Source organism: Lampetra fluviatilis, chromosome 1, assembly GCF_964198595.1.
Source record: "Lampetra fluviatilis chromosome 1, kcLamFluv1.1, whole genome shotgun sequence".
NCBI lineage: Eukaryota > Metazoa > Chordata > Hyperoartia > Petromyzontiformes > Petromyzontidae > Lampetra > Lampetra fluviatilis.
The window spans coordinates 15,084,434-15,108,788 of NC_136275.1; the positions used below are offsets into that span (position 1 = coordinate 15,084,434).

The window sequence follows — 24,355 nt, forward strand, 5'->3', positions numbered from 1 at the left end:
GGGAGAAATGCCATACGCCATCCCAACAGCAATTCCAAACAGCCCTGATCAACAAAAATCTTCAGGGGCATCTTGCCTAGAAAATCAGTCCTATGCAAACACGGGATGGCTAGGGCCACAGAAACCAAAACATGGCCCGACAACTTGACATCGGCGATACACAACTCACCCATTATCCGTCCAATAATACCCAATGATCCGCCATTGGCGGCAAAACACGGAGCATCCGATTTGCGACCCCGACGCAAATCGGACCCTCCAATGGGTGAAGTGAACCCCGGGACTGAGTGTGGAGTGCGCCGCGACTCGCCTTAGTAAGCAGGGAGTCGTAGGAAGGTGGACGTCCCGGGGGCCGCCGTCGAGGAACCCGACAGCCCAATTGGACGTGCCCCGGCAGGCTGCAGTTGTAGCAGACGACCCGGCCACTCCCTCCGCTGATCGTCTGCACCCCGATGGTCGCCACCCTGCTGGTGTAGCGAGCATGCAGGAGCAGGTTGGACCAGATGACGCCAAAAGGCGTACAACTCAAAAACAGTGCACTATCAGTGCCAGATAAAAGGGTAAAAACCTATTACTATATCTTGCTACTGGCAAAGGAGGTTTCATAATGTAAATGCTTACCCCGAGCTCTCTATACTCTGAGAGTGCGCTGTTTTTGAGTTGTACGCATTTTGGCGTCATCTGGTCCAACACCAGTGGAGATTAGGCTCTAAGAAAAACCGTCTCGGGTGTGGATCAATCAATTTCAAGGACAGTGCATATCATTATCAGAGTTGTTTCTTTTTGTTTGCATTTTGACTGCTTGTGTTGTGGTTATTGCTAACATGATCCCTTGTATAAAAGTGTCAGTTTTGGTGACAGATAATATGGTAAAAACCTAGTACTATATCTTGCTACTGGCAAAGGAGGTCTCAATGTAATATATTACATTTGACAAGACAATCTAAATATTTGGTAATACTGTAACCTACAATTAAATGCTTTACGGACCTGATGATGTTTATTTTTTAACCTCATAATTTTCCTTCTGGTTGAAGGAGGCTGCAAAATTAGACTCAGGATAAATACTAGCAAACAACAAGGTCGTGAAACAACGTTGAGTCATCTCTCGAAGGAAATGCAACTGGAAAACACAGCAGTGTGTACTTGAGATGGCTAATGAAGGTGGACCGGAATGAAAGAAATGAACTCAAAAGGTGGATGAGAGCAGGTTGGAGTGCTTTGGGAAAGCGGAACTTGATATTGAAAAGTAGCACACCAATGTGGCCGAAAAAACAACGTTTTTAATCAGCGTGCACTACCTGCTACGACATAAGGTTCAGACACATGGTCATGAATAAAAAAAAATAGTGATCAAAAATGTAAAAGTGCACGATGAAGTTTGGAGATATTCATGCTTGGAATTACATTGAGAGACAGAAAGAGGGACACATGGAATAGAGAGCATACACAGGCTAATTACATGATCCAAACTCTTTAGTAAAAGGGCTTGGAAAGGATATGTCGCTTGAAGGGATGGTGGACAATGGTCAAGAATATAACAAAGTGGTAGCCAAAGAATGGAACGCATCCAAGTGAACATCTACCGAGGAGATGGAGTGCTGGATGGATAGCTGTACTGTTGGATCACGATAAGTGGTGTTAGCTTAGATAAACTGTCAACTAGCAGTGGATTAACTATGGCTGGTGAAGGTGATATGACTAGAAAAGTTAACTCATGTAAGAGATGATTCTCATATGTGACTAATACGGTCACGTGACAATTTCATCATCAGTTAGGACTCTCTTGAATTTCCAGCTACCTGAATACCTCAATCCTTCGAATCCATATAATTACAAATTGAGCCCTCACTAATCTTCAAATAGCTCAACTCACTGTGCAATGTGTACCTGGTGGGACAAAGGTGGTCAGGCATGGCACTGATTCTTTAAGTATAGCGAGCACAATTGCCTGGTTTTATTTGAGACATGGTGCGATTCATGTGCTAGAGAGAGAAGCATTATACACCCCTGATACCCTCTCTATTATATAATGTATGCCCCTCTCCTGCATCCACACCTTACAAAGGGCATTCAGCTCTTCACCGCCATTGAAGAAAGACCTTCACCCAGCAGCATTTTGTCGCAAGACTGGTTATTGGCGTGAAACAAATGCAAAGGGCAATGTAAAGTAACGAGATGCCTTGATTTCTGAAGTAAAATGTAAACCTTTTCACAAAAATTCGACTGAATAAAATACATGCGGTCTAATCTGACATCGTGAATACATTGAAATCAATTCACAGTTACTTTCAAAGTTCTCTTCTCAAATCAGAATAGTGCCTGGAACAAAAGTTTAAGACCATATAAGAAATCATTAAACTAAACTACGTTATTTTACAAGGTAAGGCCCACTGAGCTATACAGCTCTTTTTCAGAAGCGACCTAGCAACAAATTGAGAGCTCGACGAAGTGGCTAATCACGTGGAAATGTATAGCAGCCAAATACTCTAACACATGTTTCTAAATGTGGATGGGAAAAGCGGAGGACCCGGAGAATAATCTACGTGACCACGGGGAGAGAACATGCAAACTCCAAACCCAGCTCGTCAGGTACATAGTGGACTGTGAAAAGCGGTGGCAGCAAAGTGTGGTGTCTTGCCGTGCCATTTAGGTTATTGCGTTGATTAGTCACATCATATTGATAAGTTACATGAATCGGAGGGAGTTTTAAACATCTCAGAAATGCTTACTCATGCCAAAGAAGTGCTGACATAAATACATGTAACTCGGCAGTGTATCATTCGTAAAACAGGAGTGTTGTAGTTTGGTAGTCTTATGTACACGGGTGCTTAATTCATTGACCTTGTGGGCTCATCAGATATTTTTCGTCTCAAAAATATTAATTATTGACATTCCTTTGTCAGTTCGCTGTTGCTGGGTGAAGGCCCTTGCCACGCCATGCCATTCACGTTGATTTTTTGGCCATACTTCACCACTGATCAATACTGGTTGTAGAAGTGGAGGCTGTGAGGAGTGCTCAGGGCCAGTTTAAATAACCACTCGCCATGAATGTTATCATTGACCTGGAATTAAACTCAAGTCGCCAGCTTTATAAGGCAGTGCATTAACCACTGCTCCCTACATTCCGCTCCCAAAAAATTACGCGACACAAAATACAGCATTGGCTTACGTAGTGCATGTCCTTCCATGTCACGCTGCATGGATTGAATCGCTTTGTGCAGTGGGATTATTGAATGTTTTTTGGGCTATTTCATGTAAAGCACACTTTATTTGCGAGTGCACACTCGATTACATTAGTGGTGGGCGACCCCACAGGCCTGCGAGCCTCGCCATGCAACCAAGGAGGCGCGCGCTCCTTGCCTGTGTCTGCCCGCAAACCCTGGGCGCAAATTAAAGGCCTGACCTTGGCCCCCTGACATTTGCAGAGAAATTGAAGAGGGAGAAAGGGAGGGGACTGGGGAGGATGTGAGAAAGGGAGGTGGGCGAGGTCGAGGTAGGTGGGGAGGACAGGAGGAAGCTTAAGAGGGGAATGATGAGAAGGAGGAGGGAGAGAGGTGGGCAGATTCAGGTTGTAGAAAGCTGGACGGAGAAGGAGTTAACACTAAACTATAAACTATATTTATTTCATCTGGTAAAGCCCACTGAGTAATTAACTCTTTTTCAGACACGACCTGGCCACAAATTATACCTCAACGTAGTGGCTTATCATGTGGAAATGTATAGCAGCCAAATAATATAAATGCGTGATTCTAAATTTGGAGGGAAAAACCGGAGGACCTAGAGAACAATCCACGCAACTTCGGAGAGAACATGCAACCTCTCAATATGCATGCATTAGGGTCAGGATAATTGTGTTTATAAATTCTGCTTTTTGAGGCCATAGCCAGCCGATTACGGTGCTGACAACAGTGTTGCTTACCAGAGATGCCACAAAGGGCCTGGGGTACAAGATGACAGGTTTCACATGAATGGCCTGGTCATGAGGCCGACTGGTGGCTTTGCAGTGCACCTTTTTTCTGCCCATATTCAGGCATATAACCTTCACTGTACTCTAAAAGGTCCGATGTATATGTTCTGAATAATTTGCAAAGGTCTGGTGCGGTCCTGAAATTGCTTTCTCGTGCCACTGCAGCGAGAGTGCAACCGAGCCCCTCTTGAGAATCCCTCTGGAGGGTACTTTGGTTGACCAAACTTCATGGAAGGAGGTGGGAGTAACCACACTTAAACCTACCACACATGACCTGCCGATCGACTAACTGTGGCATACCCATTTGTACTGCTAAGTGGACAGAGGCAGGAGGATTCAATAAACTTGCACCATCGTTTTAGCTGCCACACCAGGAAATTAAACTGGTGTACTTTGGGATTGAAAATACAATGTCCTAACCATTCTACCATGCCAGCACCTGGATTATTCAGATTTTTTTTTCGATGTTGTAATTACAGAGGCCAGTGCTTTTGATGGGAACTTTAGGGCACATCCTTGTGTTTGCATGGCCATTGTTCATATAGACAGGGCAAATTCACAAAAGAAATCTGGGCAATTTAGAGTAAATCTAAAGATATCATCGATTATTTAATTATTATCGTCATAATTACACTTGTTTTTCCAGATTAAACTCACTTAGCCTCATGACTCTCTTTCAGGAAGGTCCAGGCAGGTATTCTTAGTCAGGAGCAATGACTGCTTTGTATATTTCGATTTAAAGCTTTCGTGACTGCAGGGATTCATCTTCTTGGTTCTTTACCGAAAGAACCAAGAAGATGCTTTGTATAATTCCAATTTAATTATTTGCAGTTAATACATTCTTTGGAAATTTTGGACCATGAAGCCTGCACACATTGGCCTACTCTTGCAAGTTACATCAAGGGATCTCTAACTTCCACTGTCAAGAAGATGGCGCGTATTTTTACAATTAGTACACCAGCAATATTAACCAGGGTGGGCCACTAGATTTGAACAGCGAACATCAGACCAAGTTACTGCCCAATACTTCGCCTATATTGTAGACCCACAGACTATCTCCGAATTCATTGCTTTGATCCGTATTAACCTGGTGCACTCTATCGTAGCATTAAGTCATCTGCTGCCCAGGTCAGATTGACACAGTCATGTATGCGGGTTGCACGTGATGCTGCTTTCCTATGTTTACTCCCGCGATTCAAGTTCGGGTTTAGCATGTTGGATTAATCCGTGATACTAGGTGTGCTTGCTTAGCAGCATGCCTCATGCCATTGGGAGTCAATGTCTTATTAAACCACCTCTTTTTCCAGCAGCGCCTTCCTGGAACCTGCAGATATGTGAAGTTAATGGAAAAACCTAAATTAACTTTCCTTATGGTGCGTATGAGGTCACAGATTTATTTGTGTATGAATATTTCACATTGTATTTGTCGAGCAGAGCTCTTGTGTTTGCATTGCTTGCGTGTGTTGCTTTAATGTTTTCATGCAGAGGAAAACAAGCGGCTTTCACATGGTACGAAATAAAGAAACCACTTTAGGTCTGCCATGCAAAAGAGATACTATCACAATGGCATATCTTCTACAGTACTAAGTTAATATGAATATACTAAATCGGTAATTCATGAATTTAAATAAGACAAATGGGAATGTGGTGATTTCTATGACTCAGATGAAGTGTGCAGCAAATGAGAATGATCAGGGGATACTTGGGGGGAGTGTGTAGATGGGGGGAGGAGAGAGGTGTGGGAGGGAGATGGAAGGGTTAGAGATGCTGTGCTGGGGTGTAGCCATAAGTGATTGATGAAGGCCTGGAGGAGGGAGGGTTTGCTGATGCTATTTGAAAAATCCGTACAAAACGTACATACCTCCGGGGTGGTCAAAATGAAGGGCAATGAGATGAGGGCACGATTGGGGCAGCAGAGAGGTCAGGCCACTGAAGCAAATATTACGCTGTGGTTTGAGCTACCTTTGTACTCATCCGTGTAAAGGGCTGCTGAGGGTTTGTACAAACTACAGAGAGTTGCTGCTGAAAACATGGGGAATGTGTGTTTCATAATGTGAAGGAAATTGAGAACAGAAGTTTCTCAATGTCATTCTCAGTGTTTCTCTCCATTGCCCTGCCGTGTTCTTAAATGGGTTTATTATGTGCATACTGAGTCACCTTTATTTTGAGACTCCAATCAACTGATATTTGCTTTGATGTGTCCACACTCCCCCTTTGTCACCCCTGTGCCTCTGCCTCTTCTTCCACCAGCCCTCACACCTCGACACGCGCTCCTTTCCTTTGTTTCTTAGGTGAAACCCAAGCCCATTGTGAATGAAGGTTCCACGCTGAGATTGCGCTTTTGGGGACACGACGACGTGTTGCCTGATACACGCGCTCCGTTACCCTTTCATGTGGAAGCTGACTACAATCACAGCATGCTCCGCAAAATAGTAAAGTGTCTGGGAATGAAAGCATATAATTTATTTTTGTGCCTCCGATGCCAGCCCTGCCGTCTGATGAGGGGAGGTGGAGGGAATGCTTGAAACAGTGCATGGATAACTAGTGCAAGCCGGGAGATCTATTCCCTGCCCACAATCCCACTTCCACCAACTCCGCGGTGGATGGCTCTGTCTAGGTACAGCTCACCGTATCGTCCGGTGGTTCCAGCTCAACACACGAGCACCTCTGAATGACTTTGACGTCAGCCCTCATCACAACATCAACTCATTACAAAATACTCCTTTGCTGCTTGCAAAATACATCAAATATTGCTACGATTTTCCATTCCTATCCACTGTATAACAAAAAAATCTCTATATTTATATAGAGTGCAATGACTATTATTGGGCTTGTTATTTGGATTACAAATTCATACGTCATTAAAGTTTTCATATGCAAACCCGAAACCAAATATGTATTTGCAGCCATCTAACTCTGCAAGTAATAATCCTTGAAGACGCGTGCACACATTTATATATGATGGAATGTACGCAGCGATAGGAACGTTGGACGAACTGTGCCAGCACACTGAATGGAATGTGGTAAACAGTGTGAAGCCACTTTGCTTACTTGATGGAGGCAGCAGCATCACCTGCAGGGAGCCTGGCTAGAATGTCCTGAAGGCGCTTCCCTCTCCCTGTACATGTGTACCTGCCTGGTGCCGGAGTGCGTGACGGAGACTTTAAGGACAAATGTGTTTTGAACCGGGGGTGGGGGGTGGAGGAGACACATCTTGCTCAACATGTCACATTCTTGTCTCCTCCTCCAGCTGTGAGGGTTGTGATTTCCTTTTCGGGAGTTTGATCAGGAAGAGGGAGATTGAGTAATTTTGACCCGGCCATGCTCATCATTTGCCGCTGCTTCTTTCCCACATATACAAGATGCACAGCTAAGCCGGGGATTATCTGCGTTCCTCATGTACTGGCCGTAACTGCTGCTTTGACGTACCATGGAGGCTTACGGGAGACAAGTGGACTACAACCTGACATCTGCATTGGGCCAACATGGAGCTCGGATTTTTTTTTAAAGCTGGGATACATCTGCATTGTCGTCACAACACCAAACGTGCCTGCTTATTTGCCATTGGACCAACATCTGTCACTCCACGCGTTAACAGACGGCCCCGATACGAGATGCACGTGAGTTTCCAAATTAACAGAATAACCACGGTTGTTTCTTTAAATCTGGGAACAGACACCGCCTTTCCGTGGCCTTGGGATACCACAGAGCATTGTGTCTGTTGGCCTCACTGCCCTGGCTGCCCTGCTGTGCCGGCCATACAACCACCACCCTCGCTCTCCGCCACGCTTGCCACATACGCGCCCGATGGGACTGCACCATCCGACGCCGCTCGTCCCAGCCACCGCGCAAGCCTGGGCACCACCGTGAGGCCCACGGCGGCTCTGTCGATGGGGGCACAGCGATCGAGCGGGCCTGGGAGCCCCCCCAGAGTGGCTCGTGCCTCTCACCACGCTATGCCACCTCCGCTGTTGCTGCCACCGTCGCTATGTTCCCCATTGCTCGTGTTGGCTACAGTCTTCGCTCTGCTGCCCCTGGCCTCTGCACTTGGCCCCCCAACGCAGAGCTCCCCCAAGCTATGGATGAATGGTGAGTCACAAAGCGGCACTGTCAGACCCAGAACTCAAACAATTATTTTTAAAAATATATAACACCTAAAGGCTCAGCGAGAGTGCTTATGGTTATTAGTGTTCAGTGGGAAAAAATCAATGTTAAATTACGATTTTCAATAAGGACATAAGGATTGTCCTATACATGTTTGTATGTTTTAAGGCAATGAAATTGGAACTAAATCGGTTGTAATTTTATGGTATTTAATGAATCTGTTAATTTATACCTCAAGTGAACTTGATAGAGTACAGCATTCAAAAGTGAAACACCTAAAACTGGAAAATTATTATAAAAACGTATGTTTCATATTTTTTAAAAATATATAATGTGTGTGCATGTGACGCACATGCTGTCAACTATGGTCAAGGTATAAAATAGTGCTGGCAGTGTTGAAGCCAAGTGATACATGTGAGATGTACACAAATAGCACGCTCTCCCACCAATCATACAAGCACAACCTTGCCACGACACACACCGACAATTCTGAAACTTAAATGTATTTTAAAAGATTTCACTGATCCAGATTTGCAAATAGAAACGGCATTGAAAACGACACTGAATAATCTCCCTTAAGCAACACTACCAAGCCCGCGATGTCTACATTGGATGATGAGCTACATTACGTTGACACGTAAAAGTGATTAGAGTAAACCAAACATTTAAAAGAATAAAATTTTGTTCATTATTAGATATAAACAAAGTAGTGAGCCCAAAAATAGGTGAATTGAGTGTCTGAAATTACCTGTAGATTATGAGAGGGATCTTAAGAGAGAAAGATATCTGGATTTTGCATGGATGGAAAAGGATAAAGGGACCTGATTACATCGATTAAGGTGGTCCATGTCACGCATTACTGGAACACTCGGTAGCAATGGGTCAGTGAAAGCATTTCAGAGAACTTCATTATGTCTCCACATGAATATGTCTTGATCTGTCAGCCTATTGAAGACACATAAATAAGTGCTGCTTATACATGCTTTTACCCATTATGCTCCACAAAAATTCGTATACATTTATTGATTAAAGATAATTTAATAAATATAGTTCCTTTTTGCTAAAAGTAGATGTCTTTGTTTTTTTACGATAACGAGTAGACATCCATAAGGGATATGATTCTGGCAAAGTTCCTCTAGACTCTTTAACCCACATAATCAAATAAATACAATTTATATCGTGCATTTGGAAGCTCACTCCAGTTACACTTTTTATATAAGTTTAGCATAAAATACCAAGCATGGTAGAATGTGGAATCATCTACAATTACTGAATCACTAAATTATCCCTTCTGGAAATCTGTCAGGGCTGAATACCCATGTGTTGTACTGGGATGAGACAAACTGAATTGGCTCAGTGATTGTCTTTATAGCTCACTGGAAAGCACTCTAAATCTCCACTCAGCCTATTAATAACATGAAAAATTCAACAGAATCCTACACTAATTTCCTACCTCCATATTTTTGGGAATTCGAAACGTGAGCCCTTCATGTTTGAAAAAAGCTTATAGCACCAATCTGTGCTAGGAATTCACTTTATTGAGAAAAAAAGTAATACCATTCATTAACCAACTTATACACTTTAAATATATTCCTGATATTTGTACAATGAGTACAAATTCTAAATTTTTTTACACACATACTACATTTCATAGAGATGCTCCCATGGACTTGAAATACAGAGGTGGCCAGTTTGATCCCCAGGCACGGTAGTTGAAACAATTGGAAGTTTCTTGAATCTGTCTACCCAGCAGGATAAATTGATACACCATTCAATCGGCAAGACAGATGTATTGGGTAAAGTGTTGGTACTCCCACCTCGTAATGTCTTTCCAGCATGGAAGAGTAAACCAAACTACCGTCTAGATGGATTCCCTAAATATCTCTGCGATGGAGGCTCTTCTACCAGAAGTATCACGAGCACGCAATTACAGGGCTGCACCTTCACCTGTTACTTTATTTTACAAAGTATAATCACCAATGGCCTTAGCAAATGTTTCCTACCCTGGAATTCATAGACTCATAGGTGGCCGCAGCTATCATTATGGGGCATTCATAAAAGTTACATGATGTGCCAATTGTCCATGAAAGCAATGGAGTGGCTTTGTGCCCAATCGGCACGCCTACATTCCATTGGTAAAGTTATAAATTAATTCCTTGACTTTTGTGTTCATGCCTATACAACACTGCTCAGTATAATGAAATCCATGAGTTTATAATAGAGGCTGTAATTAGGTCTCAGTACAAAGAGTTGGGAAGTTCTGGTTTATGTAATGTGCTAAGGGTGACCCGCAGAAAACTACCCACGGCAAACCACACAATTCTCATGACCCTCCTAGCCCTTTTAATTCTGTCTTTAGACAGACTACGGTCAAATACAATAAATTGTGTCTCTAATTATTTACTGCAATTGGAATTATGTGGGAGGCCATTACATCGGATTGTGTAAAACAATATGAAATGGAAGTTTCAAATAAATTAATTTAATACCATAATTATTAGCCAATGCATATGTACTTCCTAATTATTCCTCGTGATTCTGGTGATTAAAAAATGTATCGGACTCCTCTGCACGTGAATTGATTTCATTGCCCCATCTCTGCTGCATTATCCACCACTATCGCGAGAGGAGCGTGGGCAGGGTCCAGGGGGTTGGGGCTTGAAGGGGGGGGGTCATGGAAAATATTCCATGATATAAATAAAGCCTTGGTGTATGCTGTGTATGTCACTGAAAAGTAATTCCTTTGCTTGACGACTTCATTGCTTGAAAAGCTAAAGTAGTTAGATTTATATGGTTGTTTGGTTTCTATCTGCTGTACATTATCCCAAAAAAGTATGCATGATGTTATAATTCATTTGAAATTAAGCCATAAGTGTCCTGCAGTACACCATGTGCTGGGCAGAGCTGATGCTCCAAGGCGTGTTCACGGTCTGTGCATAATTATACAATCTATAGCTCCCACTGAGACCTAACCAAAATTGTCCCTTAAGTGGCTCTGTTGAACTTATTCTGTAGTAATAGCAGGGACCATACGTTTTATTGCCATGTAAACGGGCACTGCCGTGGCCCTGCAAAAAGGTGTTGTGCAATTAACTCACAATTGCATTGAGATTGTTAAATGACTTTGCTTTCCCAATATGCTGATTGACAATATTGTACACAGGTGCCTGTTGTATTAATTTGAAAAAATGTCTTCACAATGTTGGTTTTGCCATGGAGATGCGGACCTGCTTGACCCGGGCAATTCCGAGCCGGTATCCTTCTTATGTGGTCGTCAGGTGCATTGGATTTATTTTGTCCTCTTTTGTTCATGGCCGAATTATTAGCACTATTTTGCCCAACCCTCCTCCTTTTGAGCCAGTCCCAGGCTTGGGACTGGCTCAGGTGTACACTAAATTGTGGACCCCCGAGGTGGATTGTGGACTGCCGAGGTGGATTTTTGGCATGATGTGAATTTGAATGCAGCCATATCTGGGGTTTAATCATTGCTATGGCCATTTTGCATTGTTATTGAAAAATGTTGACCCTCTGATTAACACTTTTCAGGAAATCAGTGTTTGTATATTGAACTTATTTCACACCGTACTTAGCCAACCTTGCTAATCGGAGGTGTTCACCCAAAAGATGAACCAGGATGAACAATGTTCATGAGTAGTGTTCATCCTTTCGATAGACTGGGCCCAACCTTCAGCATGTGTTATTCCTACTCCAGGCTCAGGGTTGCCAGTGGAGAGGAGCATCGCCCCATGCCCATTGAAGTAGGGACATAGTTTGGCTTAAACTCCGCTGAGTCTTATGTTTTTGCCAGGAGGGTTCTACTTTAAAAATTTGGCCATTTTCTTGCTTGGCCACACTACCTTTTTGTTTTTCTGAAAGGAGAAAACCACTCACACTTTGAACACGTATCCAATCACATTAATCTCTGTACTGCCTTTCACAGGAACCACTTCATTACCAGAGCAGTAGTTGTATCACCTATATAATAAATTATTAATAACAAGAATAAATATTGAAACATGTGTAGGACTCGTACAAGGGTTGTCTTTCTTTCCTCTTTATTTTCCTCTTAGAGTCCACCTTCGCCGCGCCACCGCTCCGCGTCTCGGTGCGGCCTCGCTCCGCTCCGCGTCGCTCTGCTGCGCCACCACTCCGCGTCTCTCCGTGCCCTCTACCTCACTATCGCTACGCTTGTCGTCTCTACGGTTTCTCCTACTCTGCATCCTTCCGATGCATGGCTACCCTGGTTGCTCACTGCGTTCTCGCTACCACTGTCTCTCCGTGCTTTACTCTACTAACACTGTTTCTACGCTTTACTCTACTATCACTTGCTCTGCGACTCTCCGGGCATCGTTACTGCAGCTCCATCCACGACGCCGACTCGTACACGCCTCCCTTCTCTCCGTTGTGCTCTGGCTTATATCCCCACACCAATTAATCTACCTAATTATCTCTACCCCCCCCGCTTATGCTCGCCCCCTGGTCCCCCCGTGTCACGTGGCCTTGTTTTCGCCGCCGGAGCGACGCCAGCTAATGCCCAATTACCTTTCCAGCCAATCACTGGCCTGTGTCCTCCCGGCTACCCTGACACCTGTTTCAACCCTTAACGACCCACTTCGCCTAAAGTCACAACAACAACCATTACCTCACATCACCCCACTGTACTGTGCTTGCTTAGCAACAGAGGCAGGGGATGCGTGGCGTGCTATACTCAAGCCCTACACATGTATCACGTCAATAGCACTACATTATTTCCACTGCTGAGTGAAGGCCTCTCGATGCCGTGTCGATCCCAGATATTGTTTGAGCGTATTTCTCCACACTGGGCAATGCAGGTTGGTGAAGTGGAGGGGCCTGGTTTAGATTGCACTGGTCTTAGCCCTGGCCTAGGATAAAACTGAGGCTTAAGATCAATCTCCATAGTTTGTGATCTATGTCCAAGATTTTTGATCCATCAACCCCTCACTTCATCACCTGGTGCACGTACACAATTTGGAAGTTGGGCATGTTCTAATAGCGAATTGTTCCCAGTAACTATTGGTTAGACTACAGAGAGGATCTGCAAAGTCCTCTCCCAACTTAGTAATGGATAAGAAGAGTTCCACTACACTCGAGTAAAATTAAATATATGCAACTACTGGCTCCTAACTTAGCAGTAAGCATACAGTTCGTGAGTTACTGTCTATTTAAAGGTCCCATAATCAATATAATCAGCATTCATGCTACCTTGTTGAATGGAGAGAAACGTGGACTCAAAAATGTCATAACTTTTGTACAAAATATTCTAGGTGTCCCTAGTCCATATTTAAAAATATCTCCCTAGCCTAGTATGTAGAAGGTCGTGGGTATAACCTCAACCCTGACTCCTATTTATTTTGAAACATGCGTTTAGATTAATTGGTTACTATATATTATTTGGCTACTGTAAATATATTATAAGCCGCTTTGACAAGCTATCATGTGTGGCCAGTTCACGCCTGAAACACATCTCATAGTTCCGTCAGCTTTACCTGGTGAAATAAAATATAGATTACATTTTGTTTGGGTATCCAGATTCCCACGACACCCACAGTGGCTGCGCCCCAGATAACTACCATTTTTAACTGCCTTGTGATAATGGGCGGCGGTTGTGTTAGGTCCTCGCATGTTGACTATTACTTTTATATTCACTTCTGGTCTCTGCTGCCTCTCTGGGAGTGTGGCCTGCGGCACCGTGAAATGGGCCACTGGCGCACATGCACAGCCCAACAAGGCTCTCATCGCCGGGCGTTTTACAAAACGGATTGACTGCCACAATCGTTTCAGATGACTTTGGGACCATACGGGACCGATAATCAAAGATTGGGGTTAACATCGAACGTCAAGGGGTTTTATATGACAACACTCACAGATGTTCAACATTGTGAATGGTTGCAATGTTAGTGGACACACAGTGAGTCACGCTAGAGCTGAGATTTCATTCAAGCAATCGTAATCCCATTTGTGTGTTATTCAGAGTGAATTGTTTTCTATAATTAATTTACAAGTCACAATTTTTTCACTCTTAATTAAATTCATATTTGTAATTAAGATGTTAATTTTTGCAGCAAGTCGAATTTTAAAAGTATTTTGTATTTTTACAGTTTCTACCAATGTGCTTGTTATTTTCACCAATTACTTTCCCACGCAATTTGCTAACATTTATCCCCAAGTCTTTCCCTTTAAAGAAACTCGTCCTCTCAGTGGGCTCTTATCGTATTGTAAATAGAGTCAAGGGAATGTGTATAATGTAGGTGGTCAATCCCATCTCTCTTCTGCTGTGATCTTAACAAAAGAACAGGCCAGCTAAACAAGTAAATAAATAAATCGGGGACAATTGATATTACGTTGCATAGTGTTCTTGCTTTCTTCCATATCACATGGCTAGTTGAGACAACTTCACGAAGCACTAACACGAGTGGGTCAAATGACAATAATGCTTCATTTCGAAAGTTCTCTTCCAGAAAGCATGTGTCTCTGCAACAGTGACCAAAAGACACCACAAATCACCACCGTGTTCAATCGCCCCGATCTTCAACCTGTCCAACATTAAACTATTTTATTTATTTTACCAGGTAACGCCCACTAAGTTATGTAGCTCTTTTTCAGAAGTGACGTGGCCAGACATGATAGCTCAACGAAGTGGCTTATCATGTGCAAATTTATAGCAGCCAAATTCTCTAAACGCATGTTTCTAAACGTGGAGGGACAAACTCGAGGACTCGGATAAAAATCCAAACGGCCACTAGGAGAGAACATGCAAACTCCAAATATACAGGCATCAGGGTCAGGATCGAATCCACAACCTACTCCATACCAGGCAAGTGAGTTAACATTTTGCCACCGCGGTGCCCACTGCTGAATAGGGCCTTGGAACATTATTACAACTGCTGTTTGGGCATGGCCTAATGTGCAAGTGTGGTTTAGGGTCACCAATCCCCGAGTCACTATTGCATTGCGTGAACACTCATCTTATGTAGTGAGTTCAACTGAGTCGCAGACGTTGTCTTGGGACCAACATTATTTACTACATCAACTCACACAACATAACGTAACCTACACTCGGGTTTCGATTTAAAGCTTTCGTGACTGCAGGGATTCATCTTCTTGGTTCTTTCGGTAAAGTCACGTAGAAGGGAAGTAATAAAATAATTTAAAATATTAAACACAATAAAATAATTCTCACGACGTTTCGGCTACAACACAAGCAGCCGTCTTCAGGTGAAGAATGAGACTGCCAAGCTAGGAGCTTATATATAAGCTGGGTTGGAGGTGGAAGAAGAGCGCCTTAACAAAAGAATGTGCATATCAAGAGGAATTTAGCATATTCATGGGAAATGCATAGGAGGTGGGCAGGGGGGTTTCAAAGTCATATTATGCCCATGCATTATGCAGGATCAACAGCACCGAAGGGAGGGGGGCAGGGGGTAGCATTGACAAAAGGAGAGAATGTTAATAGTATGTAGAAGCAATGAAACATGTGAATGGGAGAGCGGTGGCAGGAGACCCGCAGCAGAGCAAATAATGCATTCTCTGTGGAGAACACAAGATACACAGTTAATGCCAGTGAGTGGACTGCGGTCTGAAAGTCACCGTAAACGTGAACAACAATCAGTTAAGATCCGAAATGGTTTATTACGTCCTTCCAATGATTGCTGAGCCAGAATCCATCTTCTCGGTTGAAATTGTCTCTGTGTTTGTATATGTGGATCGCCTCATGAACGAATCTCTCATGGTAGCCAGATGGCTTGCAGAGAACCTCTGTCTTGGAGAAGTCAATGTCATGTGAGCCCACTGAATTGTAACAGTGATCTGCCACGGCTGAGGTGTTTGTCCTACCGTGTTTCAGGTCTGCTTTATGTTCACGGATGCGGTCCGAGACATATCGTTTGGTTTCTCCAATGTAACTGCTACCACAGAGGCAACTTAGTTTGTAGACGCCAGGGTACTGTATGTCTGGAACCACGTCTTTTACAGACGGGACCAGAGCACGGATTTTATGTACTGTGTTGAATCGGACCTGAATCTTGTGTTTAATCAGGATTTTGGAGATCTTTTTTGTGACCCCAGCAATGTAGGGTAAGGTGATGGTTTTGAAAGGCTCCTCAACAGGGTCCTTCTTGATGGTTGGAGTGATGGCTTTACGGATTGTGTAGTCGGAGTAACCATTAGCCTTAAGAGTTTGGCGTACGTGTTTGAGTTCACTGGCAATGTGTTCCTGGTCGGAGATGCATTGGGCTCTATGGTATAGAGTCTTGATGAGGGAGTTCTTCTGGGATGGAATGTGGTGGGAATCCGGTTTTAGGTAGGCATCCGTATGGGTGGCTTTCCTGTAGACAGAATGGCTCATTGAACCATCGGGTCTCCTTTTAATTAGGACATCCAAAAAGGTTGCTTGCCATCTTTTTCGACTTCCATGGTGAATCTGATGGCTGGGTGTATGGAATTGATGTGGTCGAGAAATTGGTCTAGAGCAGGCCGGCCATGTGGCCAGATGACAAAAGTGTCATCTACGTACCTCTTCCATAAGGTCGGGTGTAGAGTGGCAGTCTGGATGGCGTCAGTCTCAAATTTTTCCATGAAAATCTTGGCTACAACCGGAGATAGGGGGGAGCCCATTGGGGTGCCCTCAGTTTGCTTGTAGAAAGTTCCATTCCAGGTGAAGTATGTATTGGTTAAGCAGTGTCTCACCAGGGGGGGGTACCCCAGTATTCAGTCCTTGATGAACCAAGTCTTTAATGATTGCGATGGTGTCAGGCACAGGAAGCTTGGTGAACAAGGAAACCACATCAAAACTGACAAGCAGGTCAGTAGGGGGCACCCCAATTGGCTCCCCCCTATCTCCGGTTGTAGCCAACATTTTCATGGAGAAATTGGAGACTGACGCCATCCAGACTGCCACTCTACACCCGACCTTATGGAAGAGGTACGTAGATGACACTTTTGTCATCTGGCCACATGGCCGGCCTGCTCTAGACCAATTTCTCGACCACATCAATTCCATACACCCAGCCATCAGATTCACCATGGAAGTCGAAAAAGATGGCAAGCTACCCTTTTTGGATGTCCTAATTAAAAGGAGACCCGATGGTTCAATGAGCCATTCTGTCTACAGGAAAGCCACCCATACGGATGCCTACCTAAAACCGGATTCCCACCACATTCCATCCCAGAAGAACTCCCTCATCAAGACTCTATACCATAGAGCCCAATGCATCTCCGACCAGGAACACATTGCCAGTGAACTCAAACACGTACGCCAAACTCTTAAGGCTAATGGTTACTCCGACTACACAATCCGTAAAGCCATCACTCCAACCATCAAGAAGGACCCTGTTGAGGAGCCTTTCAAAACCATCACCTTACCATACATTGCTGGGGTCACAAAAAAGATCTCCAAAATCCTGATTAAACACAAGATTCAGGTCCGATTCAACACAGTACATAAAATCCGTGATCTGGTCCCGTCTGTAAAAGACGTGGTTCCAGACATACAGTACCCTGGCATCTACAAACTAAGTGGCTCTGTGGTAACAGTTACATTGGAGAAACCACATGACATGTCTCGGACCGCATCCGTGAACATAAAGCAGACCTGAAACACGGTAGGACAAACACCTCAGCCATGGCAGATCACTGTTACAATTCAGTGGGCTCACATGACATTGACTTCTCCAAGACAGAGGTTCTCTGCAAGCCATCTGGCTACCATGAGAGATTCGTTCATGAGGCGATCCACATATACAAACACAGAGACAATTTCAATCGAGAAGATGGATTCTGGCTCAGCAATCATTGGAAGGACGTAATAAACCATTTCGGATCTTAACTGATTGTTGTTCACGTTTACGGTGACTTTCAGACCGCAGTCCACTCACTGGCATTAACTGTGTATCTTGTGTTCTCCACAGAGAATGCATTATTTGCTCTGCTGCGGGTCTCCTGCCACCGCTCTCCCTTTCACATGTTTCATTGCTTCTACATACTATTAACATTCCCTCCTTTTGTCAATGCTACCCCCTGCCCCCCTCCCTTCGGTGCTGTTGATCCTGCATAATGCATGGGCATAATATGACTTTGAAACCTCCCCGCCCACCTCCTATGCATTTCCCATGAATATGCTAAATTCCTCTTGATATGCACATTCTTTTGTTAAGGCGCTCTTCTTCCACCTCCAACCCAGCTTATATATAAGCTCCTAGCTTGGCAGTCTCATTCTTCACCTGAAGACGGCTGCTTGCGTTGTAGCCGAAACGTCGTGAGAATTATTTTATTGTGTTTTATTTTTTTATTATTGTATTACTTCCCTTCTACGTGACTTTACCGAAAGAACCAAGAAGACTACACTCGGGTGTTGAACGCCCATATAATCACGCTATGGCAGAACTAGACACGGTCCCGCTATCCCGGTCCGGACCACGAGCTGGGTCCGGGACTGCGTGGCTAGAGGCTTCTTCAACCCGACGTGGATCTTCTTCACCAACAACCCGAAGAACTCCGAGCCCCTCACGGGGCCCCTATTATATCGGCCCAGGCTGGGGCTGGCTCCGCCCCTCACCCCGGCCACCTTCTAGATCTCTCGAGCTCTTTCCCGAAGGCTCTCGTGAGCTCCTTTATATACCACGTGACCACCCAGCGGCCCCCGTCCACCGGTGCCCCCCCTCCAATATCATCCGGTCACATGTCGGCAGGTCAAACAGCGTATCATGTCCCAACATAACCCTGGCTGGCTGACACTCCCTCTCGCTCCCTCACCGGGAGCCCGCACCGCACACTGTATGTGGTGCCTCTGCGCTAACCAGCGCTCACCCAAGCTCCGCTAGGGCTGTTACTATGCCCAGTAACCGGGCTGCACATAATGACAACATATTATCCGCCGTGGCCTCGCACGCCCGGCACCACACAGTGACATTCACAGTCACTACACTTACATATGGCAAAAACTGCATTGCGCACGAGCCGACCGCACTACATGACAGTCATTCCCTTCCTCCAGCTAGCCAGCCAGTGAGCAACATTTTTTTTTATAATGTGATAATTTACAGAAACGTGTCAATCCAATTCTAAAAGAAGGGCCTCCCACCCACCACGGCACACCTCCGATTTGCACAGTTGGCCATGTACGGTGCAAAAGAAGTTCAACATAGATACATGCTGTGCGAGTCGTAGGATCCATACTCCTGGTCCCCCACCCCCCAACATGTCACAACTTTGGGTCGTGCTTTAGCTTTCAGGACCATCCTTGCCGCTCTCCTCCAGCCCAAGCCCCGCCCCCACACTCACCCCGACTCCTCCCTTGTCACAGTCATCTCTTTGGCATACTTCAGCGATTATTTTCGCTGTGGTTGTCCCTGCCTGATGACGGACGATTGTGTTGCGCACGAAATGTCGTGTTTTGTTTTATTTTCTCTACCTACGTGACTTTACCGAAAGAAACAAGAGTATGGATCCTTGCAGTCACGAAAACTTCAAGTCTAGAATGAGTCGTAGGATGTTTCGCGACGTCGGAACCCGGCTCAATGCTGTGGGATGTGCGGTGACAATCGGGCACAGATGTGCCCTGTGACGTCGACACCACGTGCTCTTACGCGCACGCATATATACATACTTGGCCGTAAACATGGCAGCAGCAGGAAGCCATACAGAAAGTATTGTTTGCGTTTATATCTCCTTTAATACCATGTAGGATGATCATCCCAATGATCATTCTTTAATCGTCAAATGAGAATTTTTCATAATAATTGCAAAAAATGCTTTTTTTGTGGTGGGACACACATAGACAAGAAACCAAAAATATATAAAAGGCAATACGCAGCGGAAAGATGTAGTGCCAATCTCTCAGTTGGCAGGCAAGCCCTTGACAGGTAAGCCCACATAGGCTACACGTTCAATACAATTAAAACTATTAATAAACAAACACTTGCTTACATTGCTGTTATTGCTGGTTTACACAAACACCAAACCTCTAAAAATTTACAACTTTGAGAAAAGTAACATATTTCATAGATAGGATTTCTTAAGCATAGTACGCTAAAAAGTTGAAGGGACACAACTGAAAAACACAACATATTGTGCGTATGTAGGATATTTATTGAAAGCAGACCTGCAACAACATTTTCAAATTAGGAGGTAAGTAGGAGCAGGATGGAGTGCTTTTGAAAAATTTAATCGATTATGAAATCAAAATACCAATGTGCCTCATGCAAAGTTTTTGGTCTTTCAATATTACCTTCTATGAGTTTCGTACCTACTGTGACATGAACGTTGAACATGGAAGTAAAGTTGAAATGTATGCATAGAAACATGGGGTAAATAAATGCTGGGAATTTTCTGCATGACATAAATTCAAACACTACGATCAGATAACAATTGGGCTTCTGTGGAACACGTTGCTCAATGTGATGATAGCTGGAGGCGGAATGGCAGCCAAAGGAGCGAACTTACCCAGGAAGAACGACCACCATTGAGATGGAGCCATGCGATCAGTTCTTGTACAGAAACGAGATGGAATGTGGGAACACAGGACCATGATGGATGGAAACGATGTGGGGAGGCCTTCATCCAACGGTGAATTTAAAATGGCTGTTGATGATGCAGAGGAGGGGCAGTGCAACACAGTGGGTACTTTTGCGAACAAAACAAAATAAAACTACTTAGGTTCCATTCTGTTGATATTTTATACAGTAATAATAAAGTTATTTTTTTCAGAAAAGTGTTACACACGATGCTGTGAGGCCCGACGTCCACCCCACCGCCCTCACTAGGCAGGTGGGTGCGACATCCGCCCGTTCCGCTCCCTCCTCCACCGCGATGGTCGGCTCCCGCTGGGCCCCTGCCGCGCCCCCGCCGCGCGAGCACCCTCTCTGAGGGACATCCTCGTGCCACTGGCTTTGGAGCCACACGGAGTTATACCACGCGCTCTTGCACCCCACAGCTATCACTAACAAAGGGGGCCGTGAACACGCTCGCACCTGCGAGCCATTACCTCGTAACGCGCACCCGTGCACACCACAGCTATCGCTCACACCTGCGAGGGATTACGTGTTGACGCACACGCCACGGTCCCACGTTCACTCTCGCCGCGCGTCCCCCCACGCAGTCGCACCACACAGAAATCACAGACACCGCACCTATGATCTGTGCTAACTTTTATTCTCGGCGCAAACCCCGCACTACCTGGGGGGGGGATATTTTGCGAGAAGAGCCTAGCCTACTGCTGCCTCAGTCCCCAGATTCTCAAATGCCCTACCACGTACCTCGTAGTTGCACTCACGGCGTCGCACGAACACTGTGAGAGTGAGAGGGAAGAGGACGACAAAACCTTGCCTATCACTGCCTCGTAGCAGCACTCGCTGGCATCACACGGTTGCTGCGAGCGGCTCGAGAAGGCAGGACGACAGGGGGGGGTGGTATTGGCGAACAATATGTTGAAGAAGAGTCTCCTTTCAATGGCCTCAGACTCCCCTTTTATCCCCGTCACTTCAAAAGCCCGGGGTCGCGTTGAACCGCACGGCCAATCGTGTGCCTACCTGTGATTACAGCCTATTTATTGATTACTCACCCTTGTTAATCCAGAAAGACGCCCGACTGGCGAATACACACCCTGCGAGTGTGTATTCGGTATGGGGGTCGGGCGTGGTCGTGGTACTGCGATAAACCTGATCTCGTGGTCTGCTCTTCTCGCTTAATATTCCACCCCAGCTCCTCCCGATGTCGTGAATGACTCATTGTAGCTGGCCCGGTGAACCTTTTAGCGCTTATTGCATATTAAGCCAACTCAGGGGCACCGCAATGTAATCTGTCCTGCGAGGGTCGGCCAATCTCCTGGCACTGGGAAACCGTGGGACTTTTCTCCTAGGGACTCTTCGGATTAAAACCCGTTGTGCCAGGCAATCCCCCACCAGGCCACTACATATGTGCGCTGCGTGTGTGACTGTGTGTGCTCAGTGTGAGGGCCAGGGGGGGCGGGGGGGGGCGGGGGGGTCGAGGCGCTTGCAGAGTTGCTTCGATGCCGTGGCACCACAATGCCCTCATCCAGAAGAAAATAGAACATAGCTGAGGATGATGCCATACAGTGGCACAATGTCCGTGCAAACACGTGCTCTGCCCTGTTTGATTGAGCGCGTATGATAGCCTTGGAGCACATGCTTACATAGGAATGCAATGCGCACAGGGTGGATCAGGCTTTAAGGGTTAGGTGGAAGGGCCCAGGGGGAGATTTGGTGTGTTATTTATGCTTTTTAAATCTCATGTTGTGACATTGGCAGTACAGAATGCTGAGCAAACATGTCACGGGACTGGGAAGCTGGGAAGAAGCAGTTAAAATGGGATTAGGGGTTCAGAGGAGGGTGGAGGAATATGCTGGGGGATAGAAATTAAGTCTGACAGAGACAGTTGCATTTCGGTGGTTTTTTCGGTAAAGTCACGTAGGTGAAAAAATAAAATAAAAAATAAATACATTAAATTGCGACGTTTCGGGCGCAACACAATCGCCCGTCATCAGGTGGGACAACCACAGCAAGAAAAAAATAGCTTGCAGTCACGAAAACTTCAAATCTAGAAAGTATCATATGCCCATGTTAGATCACCGTGGCAGAGCCTGCTGCTGGTGCGTCTGAGCAACTTAGCGACTAGCTCGCAGCAGACAGTGCATTTATCTACTTTCTACAGTGAAGAAGTGGTTTAAATACATTCGCGAATGACTGCATAGAAACCACATTGATAAAGGTTGTTTTTTCTCACGATGTGTTAAAACACAAATTGTGTCTCCTGAGATATTTACATGTACATTAGAGTCAAGGGGTGAAATGTCAAGATTGTAGAAAGAGGGGTCTAATGAAGAGATAGTATAACGTATTCTGTTTGTGTGTGTGAAGTTAATACAAAAAATTGCAATGTTGCTTTGTGGACACAGCTGGGTGGTGGAGTGGTTAGATCATGCGGCTTGCAATCAGAAGGTTGATAGTTTAAATCCTGGTCAGGGATCAAATCAGCCATTCATCCATTTTGTGGAAAATTAGTAATGTCCTTGAGATAAACTTGTCCTTGGTGTAGGAATGTGGAATTCCCATCAATGGCTCAATCAGTAATTATACCCATGTTAATGTTCATTATTATAACTTAATATTTCTGCTGTTGCACGCCTCCCATTCAATGCATATTGAAGAGCCAAAGCAAAGAGGCATTTTATGAAAGTACCCATGAAGGAAGTGATGTTAACCCAAATAGTAATGCACAGAAGATGAGTATCTTTCCAAGTTCAACATAATAGGAAAGCACTTTGAATACTCGACTTTCGTCTCTAGGAAATTAAATAAGTTTGGAAAAATCGCTCATATACATGGACAGTTGGAAAGCATTACAAATATTACCACGAGTAACAATGAACACTGCAATATTCAGAGCAAATTGTAAATGTCGTGGATTTGCTCTCCAACACACCGGTGTGCTGTGCTAGTAACGAATTGGCATGTTCTGTTTACGTGACAAACCTTACTAGTTGGCTGTGTCGGGTGGTGGCGGATTTAACGACACATTTATATTTACGCGATCTAACACAAAAAACCTGTATTGTGGATGATATTGGTCATGAAAGCCTACGTGTTATATATTCAGATCTATTTGTTTCTTTAAAATGTACATTGTATGCAGAGTGCATAAGTAATTATATTGTTGTATTTCTGTTTGATCAGCATTGGGATTAATTAAATACGCTCCTAAGTAAATTACTTACATAAAGTAATGCCTTACAATGTCGGAGCCATGTGCAAAGGTGGTGTCTTCTAGTGATAATAATGATCCAAAAAAAACTTACTCTATTTTATATATTTTTTTAGAGCAGCTTGAAACTAATTGAGACATTTAAATTCACTTTGTTTAACAAAATCAATTAATAATAAAATGATTAACTATCCCTAACGTTAATTGGATTTTAATTGTGTCGTTGTGTAAACACCAACATTTTTTTCGGATGCGAATGCCCAGGGAGGGTGCCTTGTCGTTGCAAACGTGTTTCATAATTAGCGCCGAGTCCCCTATGATGCCTCTGAAAGGGATGGCTCATCTGTGCTTGCGTGTAAAGTGAGGGGGTAGTAACTGTTAGAAGTTGAGTATGGGGCTCGGCTGGGCACTGTGGCCGGATAAAGTGACTTCGGTGTTCAATGTTGCCTCCTTTCCTTCCCATTTTCATTCACAGTCCCCATAATTGTAGCGGATTTTCTTCATGATTCACGAAATACTCTATATTTTCCTGATTGATACTGCCCT

General features: G+C 44.6%; 1 protein-coding gene across 6 annotated transcripts in view; it reads left to right on the top strand.

Moving 5' to 3' along the window:
- The window catches only part of LOC144933004 (thrombospondin type-1 domain-containing protein 7A-like), a 576,967-nt gene that overhangs the window by 97,723 nt on the left and 454,889 nt on the right, over window positions 1–24,355 (top strand). For 2 of the 6 annotated variants that reach the window (XM_078857430.1, XM_078857475.1), the window contains exons 2-3: window positions 5,281–5,343; window positions 6,221–8,059. In XM_078857430.1, coding sequence (XP_078713556.1) covers window positions 7,456–8,059 — 604 coding nt within the window. In that variant the 5' untranslated portion in view covers window positions 5,281–5,343; window positions 6,221–7,455. Of the gene's footprint in view, window positions 1–5,277; window positions 5,344–6,220; window positions 8,060–24,355 lie in introns of all 6 variants that reach the window. The other 4 variants (XM_078857465.1, XM_078857447.1, XM_078857438.1 and 1 more) reach the window with 3 other exon arrangements.